The sequence below is a fragment of the Tachysurus vachellii genome, chromosome 17 (genome assembly GCF_030014155.1).
Source record: "Tachysurus vachellii isolate PV-2020 chromosome 17, HZAU_Pvac_v1, whole genome shotgun sequence".
In the NCBI taxonomy this organism is placed as follows: domain Eukaryota; kingdom Metazoa; phylum Chordata; class Actinopteri; order Siluriformes; family Bagridae; genus Tachysurus; species Tachysurus vachellii.
Window position 1 is genome coordinate 7,046,707 of NC_083476.1, and position 10,835 is coordinate 7,057,541.

General features: G+C 39.2%; 1 protein-coding gene across 1 annotated transcript in view; it reads right to left on the reverse strand.

Annotated features, from left to right (window-relative positions):
• Window positions 1-1,202: 1,202 nt before the first annotated feature.
• The window catches only part of nup188 (nucleoporin 188), a 24,340-nt gene continuing 14,707 nt past the window's right edge, over window positions 1,203-10,835 (reverse strand). The window contains exons 26-43 of the mRNA XM_060890628.1: window positions 10,728-10,835; window positions 10,548-10,617; window positions 9,968-10,035; window positions 9,481-9,676; window positions 9,042-9,119; window positions 8,769-8,854; window positions 8,477-8,622; window positions 8,129-8,301; window positions 7,757-7,957; window positions 7,499-7,591; window positions 5,467-5,619; window positions 4,888-5,025; window positions 4,562-4,636; window positions 4,268-4,477; window positions 3,823-3,954; window positions 3,516-3,568; window positions 2,619-2,748; window positions 1,203-2,473 (exon numbers count right to left, since the gene is read on the reverse strand). The exon at window positions 10,728-10,835 is cut by the window's right edge and continues 62 nt beyond it. Of these exons, the coding sequence (XP_060746611.1) occupies window positions 2,294-2,473; window positions 2,619-2,748; window positions 3,516-3,568; window positions 3,823-3,954; window positions 4,268-4,477; window positions 4,562-4,636; window positions 4,888-5,025; window positions 5,467-5,619; window positions 7,499-7,591; window positions 7,757-7,957; window positions 8,129-8,301; window positions 8,477-8,622; window positions 8,769-8,854; window positions 9,042-9,119; window positions 9,481-9,676; window positions 9,968-10,035; window positions 10,548-10,617; window positions 10,728-10,835 (2,290 nt within the window). The 3' untranslated portion in view covers window positions 1,203-2,293. The remainder of the gene's footprint in view (window positions 2,474-2,618; window positions 2,749-3,515; window positions 3,569-3,822; window positions 3,955-4,267; window positions 4,478-4,561; window positions 4,637-4,887; window positions 5,026-5,466; window positions 5,620-7,498; window positions 7,592-7,756; window positions 7,958-8,128; window positions 8,302-8,476; window positions 8,623-8,768; window positions 8,855-9,041; window positions 9,120-9,480; window positions 9,677-9,967; window positions 10,036-10,547; window positions 10,618-10,727) is intronic.

Consider the following 10,835-nt stretch of genomic DNA (forward strand, 5'->3'; position numbering starts at 1 on the left):
ACTTAATGTATATTTAATAATATATACTAAACAAAATTAAATATGACTTCTAATTACTCTCAGATTCATGGAAACGTTAGTGTCAAATTGCCAGAGACGATTTTGATGACGACTTTTGAAAACAACGTGAAAAGACACACAAACTACATTTTATATCTTCTATAACTTACTAATTGCTTAACCTCATCTATTTGTATTGGTCTTGTATTTGTATTGAGAAATTACAAGGTCTAATCTTACTTCCTGATAGAAAAATAACTAAAAGAAATGTCATAAAGAAATAAATGAATGAAATAAGAGAAGACATTGCATGAAGTTTTACACAAAAAGTTAATTCCAGAACTTTTTTGTGTAAAACTTCATGTATTCAAGAAGATAAGAAAATAAGAAAATGATAGACAGAGAACTTACAAGGCTAATAAGATTTTACTTGCATTCAGCTAGTGTTAAAATTGTTAATTTTTTGTCTCAGAATTTTGATTATGAACCTATAAAGAAACCTGAAAGTGCTGCATCACTCACTTCCTATTTAATCAGTTTAAATTACAGGGGATCTCATGGGTGTTGAGTTTCCTAATTCAATTCAGATATCTCCAAAATTAGAGAGGAAAGACCTACTTTATTTATTCTTATGTGTTCAAGCAGCTTACAAATGAGAAAGATATACAGAGTAGTTTTAAACTAAACCAAAACGTCATCAGGGGTCTCCGTAACATATTCGTACATCAGCTGTAATACGCAGAACTGGCTGTGTGAAGACTCTCAAAGAACCGCATTTACAGGCAGCAATGATTTTGTTTAGTCAAGCTAAAATCTGTCCTCAGCTGAAGCATAGGCAAAATATAAGGTTGACACATGGTCTATGATTTGAAGAGACACTTAGAGAGACACTTAGAGCTATGCAAAGTCACGCTAATGTAGTCAGATGTTATATTAATTAAATCCCTACTGTGCTGTTGTGATGACATTCTCATCAAAGTTGGTTTTAAATTCAAGATTAGGACTTTAATTCTAAATCAATTCACTGGGTATGCACGGTCAGCTCTCTAGGCTGACGGTAGCAATTCCCTGATAATTATTCCAACAATAAATGAAAAGATCTGAAACAAAACCCACACAGGTTTAATCCCAGACATCTCTGCTTACCGTGAACAAAAAGTTCTGAAAGTGACAACACGTGCAATTTCATGTTTCTGACAAAGTAACATCCTATAAATTCTTTATTTTTGTATAAACTTAATGACACAAATGCCTTTTTTCCCCCTCAAACTTCCCAGTGAGACAATAACACTGAAATATAGAAAAGACATGAACAAGTATACGCTCACTGTCCACTTTATAAGGAACACCTGTAGATAACAGCATGAAATCATCCAATCATGTAGCAGCAGAGCAGGACAAGAGGTCAGGATTTATGTTCACATCAAACATCAGAATGGGGGAAAATGAGTCTTTAAGACTCTGACTTAAAAATCCGTGACTTTAACCATGGCATGGTATTTAGTGCCAGATGGGCTGGTTTGAGTACTTCAGCAACTCCTGACAATGTGCAGGTGTAATGTTGCTACTAAAAAAGTGGACAGTGAGTGTATTTAAACATACATAAACAAATTATAGTAAAATATACTAGCCCGTGAAATAATAATAATAAAAAAAAAAAAAAAACGTACAATTAAAGAAAGGTTCCTAAAATGCTAGACGTCAGTCAAAAACACTCATTTTCATTCATCCTAGTTAAGGATGTGGTTGATACTTTCACAAAACACTGTGTTTATAACAATAAATCAATACATATAATGTGACCTGGCTTTAAACTGAGTAAACGCTGTTAAATGGTCCCCATTAAGCATTGAACTGTTTCAGACCTGATGTCATTAATTTGCCTCCACATAGATCTTGATTGGAAAATTGGGCCCACAAGCTGACTAATAAGGAACCATACACATTTAACAGATTAAAGTTATAGTGACTATAATTTGTTAAATTGAGTCAGAACTCAAGTCAGAAATGAAGCCTATAAAACTAGGCCTCTGGATGCCATGTTGGATTATTTGAGTTTTGAAACTAACTGGAGCACCTTAAATAATTCAACCAAAGCTTTACATGAGCAACTTTAATGAGTACAAATGTATCTGCCATCTAATCTGTATGGTTCAGAAAGAGACAGTAACTTGGTACAGCTAGGCTTTGGCACAAAAACAAAAAAAAAAGGATGAAAAAACATGAGTCTTTCTTAAGACTGAATGAAATGGTCTACAATGCAGATGATGACGACTCATTTGTGCATGTGGGTCTAGCGTTGGACATGCCGTACGAAAGCCTGGACAAGCTGTATGAATGGTTCCTGGCCCTCTTGCGTGACCTTTAAACCAGGATTTGTGGGTTTGGTCTGAGGGGAAGGCAGAAGTCCGCTGGCGGGGGACGAAGGTGAGCCTCGCCGGAAAAACCTGTACAATGTTGATAAAAGTGTGCTCTGGGAATACAAGAAGGAGAAGAAAAAGAATATGAAGAACACAGAATCAAGAATTGTTTTCCCTTAGTGGGAAAGTCTGTCACCTCTGTGTGGTGGCTCGTGTGAAAACTGGTGAATAGAACCTTAGATAGAGACTTAGGCTCACCAGTTCAGAGCTGAGCTCCTGTTTAACTCTCTGTTTGTCTCGAGGCAGAACAGCTGGATCTTTTAAACACCGCATGGCCTGTGAGATCAACACGTAGAAACAGTTCTCCATGGAAAACATCAACAAGGACCTAAAGAAAGCAAGCAAGAGTTAAAATCAAAATGGACAAATCTGCCAAACTAAAGAGAAAAAAAAACACTGTGATTTTAATGGGACCTAGTTTCAGACTCCAAAAGTATAAAAATCTGTTTTATCCCAGTAGCAAAGGACAGTTATCATTTCGAATAAAATTTAAAGCTAACTGCTCTAACCAAAGAGAAGGCACAGTTCTCTTTTGAGTCTGGCTTAAAGGTAGGGTCTCCGTTGTTTGAAAGCCAATGTTGACATTTGAAATTGCCAAAACAAACAAAACCAAATGGGTCCCACCCCTGTTTTGATAGCTCCGCCCCACACATACACCAGACAAGTATAACCCAAGTATAACCCAGACAAGTATTATGGCGGAACCTGTTGGGGGAGCTGACCGAGGGTATACTTTTATCAATAAATGAACTCAATGAGTAATACTATGGTAATACAAATGTGTCTTTGTAGTACTGCGTGTTGCACTGTGAAAGGTTTAGCTCTGTTTCGCAGTTTTCTGAAGCATTTCTCAAACAACGGAGACCCCACCTTTAATGTTTCAACATGACGTTTCAGACTTTTTTTTTTGCTTTTGGTGCCTAGATTTATTGTTAAAAGTGCGATACAAAATCAAATGAAATCGTTAATAGCTGTAAACTGTGAAAAAGAAAACCATCCATCTGATTATGTATTGTTTTATGTATGTAATATTTGAAACATTCCCTTGAACCAGTAACAGCACCGTGCAAAGGTTATGTTCAATTCTCTCCTTACTTCATTGCTTGAGTTTCCTCAGATGACACCACTGGCTCCTTCTTTTTCTCTATCTGAGGGTCAAAAAATATACACAGCTTTGAAATATAGGTTGTACATGTTGAATCGTAAATAAACTAGCAACAAACAATACAAAGCAATTTGGAAAAAAATGCATTATGTTTATTATATTACAACAATGTGGTAATGTCAAAAGAATACTTTTAATATCTGTAACACCTTAAAGATGTTGATACATTTTTGTGGCTTGGCTTTGCTGAACATTTTAATGTTAATGCATTACCATTAAATGAATTGAATACACTACCTCTCCCAGCATGCTCAGCGCCACATTGATGGTGGCCAGCAGAGTCCCAAACGACGGAGCGACGTCTGAATCAAAGGCGGGTGTCGTAAAACTTAGAACAAACAATGTCCTGTACTCCGCAAGGTCCATAGACTAACAGAGACACAGAGACATGCTTTAATTCTGTGCACCATCCTGTGTAACCTCTAGAGACTGTTGTGTGTGAAAATACAAGGAGATCAACGGTTACTGAAAAACTCAAAGCCACCCTGTAGGGCATCAACCACCATGCATTGGTCAAAGCCACTGGGGTAACATTTTTTCTCTGTTCTGATGGTATACATTGTGTTGCTGCCATACGATTAGAAGATTGCATGAATGTGGGTGTATACGTGTTTCCAATAGTGTTCGCACATCCTAAGCCACTCAGAAAACTCAGTTCATTTCTATTAATTACTGTGTGTACCTGATCTAGAAGGATTTGGCAGCAGTCTGGTGTAAAGTGCTGTAATGTGGCCAAAGTTTTGCTGAGAATCTTCAGCAGGCTGCACTGCACCGCCTGCAGGGCTTTAGACTCCATCTCGTCTCGCTCGCCGACCGACGGCTGCTCTTTAGTAACGGGCTGTAGAGCTTGCTGTGGACGGGACCTCTGAGGTAGAGCTTCCCCATTTTTTGCCTGTGAGGAAAACGTAATGCTAAGAAAATAAAAATAACACTGGTTTAACAATTGGGCATGTTTATTGAATTGCAAGAGTCTCACCTGGAGGTAGTGGTGTAACATTTTCTTGCTGTGCAAAAGATATGTACATGTCTGACACAGGTAACAGAGATTCACCTGCAAAAAAAAAAAAAAAAAAAACGGTACAAGGTTGGCTGATACAAAAAAAATGATAAACGTGTGTTTTAATGTGTATACTAGGGGTTGCATAGACTACTTGGCTAATGTATTCGATAGTCACTGCCGTATGTTTACGAACTGGCAAAAAATAGTGAGGCAGATGTTACTGTGTTAGTCTGAAAATATTCAACTCCACAAGTTCAACAGCACTCAGAAGATTTTCTTTATTTAAATTAATGTGTATATACCTGCACATCTCTGAGCAGCTGTGGTAGATGGAAGTGCCACTCTTTACAGAAGCTGGACAGTTGCAGAAGGAAACCCACTGTGTGATCGGCTTCATCCAAACACGCTAGAGACTGAACTGTACGAACTGCACTGAGGCACTGAAACACACACACACACAAACCCATTAACCTCTTCACAACATTCATTGAGAGACTACTTCGGTCTCAGACCCAAATAAAATGCACGTCATGATGAAGAGCCAGAACACATCTCGAACTGTTTGAGGCAAATGTTTGCTAACAAGGATACTAGAAGCTGAACTTCAAATTACATTTATATCAAGTTAATCGATATAACACAATGTGCGTGTTGTTATAGGAAAATAATTAGCAACAAGGTGGTGTCTTTGTGTCACCAACCATGCCGAGCTTTATTTGGCCCATTTGTCAGCAGTTATAATTAAAAAATGTAATTCAAGTGCACAAAGTTTGCACAATCTTTTTTGTTATAGTAATGAAATACCACAATTGTCTATGCTGTTGAAAGATAGAAAGATGTTTCTGATCAAAACGTCTACACCCTCATTAACATGGACTCACCTGCAGTATGCGCTCTTGGTGAACTCCAACAAAGTCGAGTGCCTCGTTGATGAAGTTGTATCGCAGGGTCTTGAGTAGACTCTCCATCAGAGACAGACAGAGCCGATACACACCGAGCCAGGATGGGGCATCGACAGGCTTACGGGAGAACGCCTTTAAAGCAAAGGAACGGAGCAACAGAAACCTGCATTTCAATACTGCTTTTAACAACCGGTTTCTTTTAAATGAAAGATAAGTGACCGACTAAAAGAAAAATCAACACAAACTGTGAATTCAGGGTAAGGATTTGGGCCACAATCTGCAAGAACAACCACCAATGTGTCTTGCTGTAGATTCTACAAGTCTCTTATATCATTCTCAACTCCTCCTTAGTCATGTATTTAGGTTTTTCCTTTAAATTGTCACAATTTAGAACATAGATTCATTGTCTTTTGTAGCTACCAAAGCAATCAATAAACAGAAGCATATGGTAACAAAAGCAGTTTGAGGTACAGTGATGCCTCGAGATACGAGTGCTCTGACATACGAATTTTTTGAGATACGAGCTGTGATTCGACCAAATTTTTGGCTTGAGATACGAGCAAATTTTTGAGATACGAGCATCCGAGCCCCCGCCGCCGAAACAAAGATCCCCAACAACCACATGTGCTCTGTTTCCCCCGCCTCAGCTTCCCGCGTCTCACTCGGTTAAAGCCGCCTTTCCACTGCACACGACAAACGACAGCCGATAAACCGGAAGTCATTCATTTCCTATGGAGAGTCGCAAAGGCGCTGCGTGAGGTGCCGACCATCTGCGGAGCCGTAATTTTCGGGTCCGTTTTGAGCGTTGGATCCGTTAAAAAATTTTAACTTGTGCCACTACACCGCATCCGATATGCCGACCGGAGAGGTTTTTATTACAATGACCGGCAGATGTTAGTGAGGAAAGAGTGACAAAAAAGGCAAAAACAAGTGAAGAGAAAAGCGAAATTCAGTTCAGTCAGGACCACTTTGTCAAAAGAGAATTTATTAGATGATATGCATACAGTTAGTGTTGGCGGTATGGTTCTGTTCTGGGCAAGAATCCACGCGCCCATCCGTGCGCATGCATGGACAGAGCGGAGAAAGCAGCGAAAATAGAATAGACCCTCGTATAACAGAACCACTAATCATGCATAGTATTAGATATGCTCGCTTACGCGTTTTTGGAAAGTAATAAATGAATGGAAATATAAATAGAGAGAGAGGGAGAGAGAGAGAAAAATGTGGAGATTTATGACGTAAACTGGTACAACGAACACAGGTTCTGGCATGGTGGAGTCGGGGTTGGAGGAGGGAGTTTAGATCACGGCAGCAGCGAAGCGCTAAAAAGCGGCTCTATGAATGGGAATTTAAATGGTCGGGTAATATGGATGTCGTGACCGGATTGGTGCACGTCATGGACTAACAGCTGATGCACGCTTGACCTGCCAGAACTAACGTGATGCTTGATTTAAGTTCGTTAATTTTAGTGAAGTTTAGTTAAGTTCCATTTAAGTGTAAAGTAGCATTAAGAGTGTACAGTAGCGAGTAAGTGAACGAAAGTGCGTACGAGACAAAATTCCTCCTGTTTACTCCTCCCTCAACCTCCGTGCGCATCTTCCATAAAGTAAAACCAGTTTATTTTTTTAACATTCTCTTTTATTACTGTATGTTTTTATACAATATTTGTCATTTATAAATACAGGTACTGTACATTTTTCATATTCAAAACACAAACAAAACAACTGGAGTGGAATTTTGCGAGCTGGAACGGATTAATGGGATTTCAATTCATTTAAATGGGGAAAATTGTTTTGAGATACGAGCAAAGTCACGGAACGAATTAAACTCGTATCTCGAGGCATCACTGTATATATATTATTGAAAATGCTATATATTTTGGAAATACTGTTTTAAAATATAGTCAATCCATCACCGTGATGAACTCAAAGTTTGCATAATGGTTGCTAAAGAAGTGAAACGGCTATTAAGACATTGACGGGGAAAACAGGACATGAAGTGAAATGGGTACCTGTGTGGCTCCATTAGCTGGGCCTTCATACACACTGAGAAGAGGAAGACAGATGCTCTGGATCACACCGGCACCTGCTACTGCTGCTGCCCCCTACAGAACCAGAGCACAACCACAAACAATTAGTGTCGCTTTATCACTTGCACTTTATTACAGCTTTGGGAAAGTAATAACATTCTACTCATGAAATTAATCTAAAAGTACACTGACTGAAAAAAACTTCATTTCTGTCTTGAGATGTGGTGTGTGTAGGCGTACCTGCGAGGTTCTAGCTAGTGTAAGCAGCAAGTGGAGAGCTGCCTCGGTGAAGTAAAGGTTGTGTTTTGAGCGCAGACTGAGCTCAAGGGCACTGAGAACCGAGGGAAGGACAGGCAGCTTCCTCATAACCTGCAGCCACTGCTCACCATCCTCATCAGCCCTGCACAGCTCTTTAGACAGGTGCAGAGCTAACACACACACCTTATACAGCAAAAAAAAAAATAAAAGATTTTTTAACAGATTTAAAATTCAACTAATTCAGCATTTAGCAAATGATTTACAAAAGCTGGTTAGCCAAAGAGGCAGCCACATACAGAGAGACCAGTACACAAACACTAACAAACTCATTCCCAAATACGAACACACACTCACCGAGTCTCGCTGGTCTTTCTGGACGCCGTGTGGTGCATCAGTCTCCATGCTATCCTCCTGAACGTCACCTTTTTGGATCATGTGACGTGTGTTGTCAATTAAAGCCATAGCCTCATCATGGACAGTCTCACATACGCACAGTAACAGCTGAGGCAGCTGGGTAATCTCTCCTCCTGTGCAACATAACCAAAATTCGATGAGCTATTAGACATACACAAAGTTGCTCAGCCATGGCTGCGGTTATATTAAGTTTGTAAGTATGTCTATACTGGATAAACTCGGGTAATAACTTTTCTGACTTTTTTCTGTCTCTCCCTTTCTCTCTCTCTCTCTAAGACACGACCTCACCATTAAGGCCCTGAATGTGCAGAGCTGATATGAGAGCTGAGAAAAGCTTGGCTTTGGTTCTCTCCATCAACTGCTGATCAGCCTGAAGTACGCTCTCTAACATCAGAGAGAGAGGAGGAAGGAGAGCTGGAGCTGATACCAACACACTGAAATAGAGTGAGAGAGAGAGAGAGAGAGAGAGAGAGTGTAAAGCAAGAACTGAAAACTTTAGTACAGTACGTTTAAGCATAGTAATATCATCATGCTCAACATCATCATCTGCTGTATAAAATCTAGTTGCAAACACACAGACCTTTTCCATTGTTTGAGGATGATGAGCAGCAAGGTAGCCATCATGGTGCCCAAACGCAGACATGCTACAGACTGGGGCATCAGTAACTGTGACCGAGAGACACACATTAGTATGGGGTAGCAGTTGATAACTTGTAATGATAACATTTTATGCATATAATTAAAAAAAAAAAAAAAAAAACATGTTGCTTACCAATCCATTATTAGTGAGAACGTTTGGTGATTGTGTAAGTGCATGTATATGAGATGCATTCAAACAAATCAGTAGACTCACTGTTGCTTTAGTTCCTTCCAGGACATCCATGAAGAGCTTTAGCCTCACAGAGTCTTCCTTAAGGTGCATTACATCAGACTGTACACGTAAACAGAAACACACTTGAGATATGACGGAAAATAACGTCATATTGTAGTATATTACTGTGCTGTTATTGAATACATTTTAGCAAATGTTTATGTACACTATACAGCCATAGATTTGTACTGTATAAAGCAGTACCATATTAGTGTGTATTGGTTTACTAATGTGACTGATGTTGAGTACAGCACACCCATGTGGTTGATGAGAGATTAGAAGCGAGCATGAGCATGTTATATTCAGAGAGGTGACTATGTGTGGGTAAGATTATAGTGCACTGAGATTAGGAGCGCAAATATACTGCATTTTCCTGTCGGGTAATTTGGATGTAATCTACGCTTGAGTGTGTTGCACCCACATGGCTAGTGGAGAGTATGAGCAGGGTCCTCCAAGCTGAGATAAGCATCTGAGTCTCAGGTAGTGACCTCATTCCTCCTTCTTCATTCTCACAGGCCACACACACCAGCCTCCGGACATACTGGGACCAAAATTCATAACGGCGCTGGGAGCTGAGGCGCTGCAGTGCAGCTTTCAGAGAGTCCTCCAGCTGACCGCTGCAACACATACACAGGCACGTACACAAATGTTTAATACTGCATTAATTTATCAGCATATTTGTAGAAATAATATTCATTCATTAATTCAATTAATTATTAAAACAAATAATCCTCACACATGGATCACAAGGGTATGTGTAAATATGTGTGTGTGTGTGTGTGTGTGGGGGGGGGGGGGGGGGTGTAAAAAAGTCATCACATGCACAATGTGTGCAGAAATATGCCATACAATTATGCCTAATACTTTTTTTCCTATGCATTTACTGTGAAAGTGCGTTTTGGTCATACCTGACAACATAGTAGATCTCCAGGGCTATGATCTTCATTACAAAGGCACATGACTCCAAAACACACGGCTAAAAAAAAAGTAGCAAAGTGAGTGGAAAACTACATAAGCAGCAATTAAAAGATTTGCACTGATACTTAAGAATTTATGCAATGATGTTATATTTTAGATCGTTATATTGTGACGAAAGTACATGATTGTTTAAAGCAAGGTCCTTAACCTTAAACTCGCAGTGCAGACTGATTTGATAAACATAATCCAATTGGTTCAGTACACTAGGATCTTTTATTCAAATATGAAGAATTTTTTTTCTTCTTCCTTGTTTTAAATTTTTCTGAATTTCTTAAATTAGAATGGTCATTGGAGATGTTTTTTATAGGGTTGCGAGTTTTTTTTTTATTTGAAGTTATTGATTTATTAAAGTGAGCAATCGAAAATAAGCCGATAATAATCGTAACAGTTTAGATAATATTATGGTGTGATTTCTCCTACTAGAATAAATAATAAATAATGTGAATGATACTAATTATGGGCATATAGGTTAGTGTTTCATATATTTTTAAGATATACATTTCATTTCACCTCTGTGGTCTCTGATGGTGAAGGAAGTGTCCCGAAAAGTGGTGCTGTCAGATTGTCCCAGAACTTCTTCCTGAGAACAAAAGACAAATATTAAGAAGAATTAGCATAAATATCTAAGACGAATTAGCCAAACCCCAATTCCAGTGCGATCCAATACTGAAAAATATGTGGTGTGTGTACCTGCTGCGTAGCACAGACAGTGCACTGTCTCTGCGGTCCTGCCACAGCGCATGTAGGAAAGCGAGCGCTGCCCGCTGCAGCAGAGGAGGACACCATGACTGGTTCTGC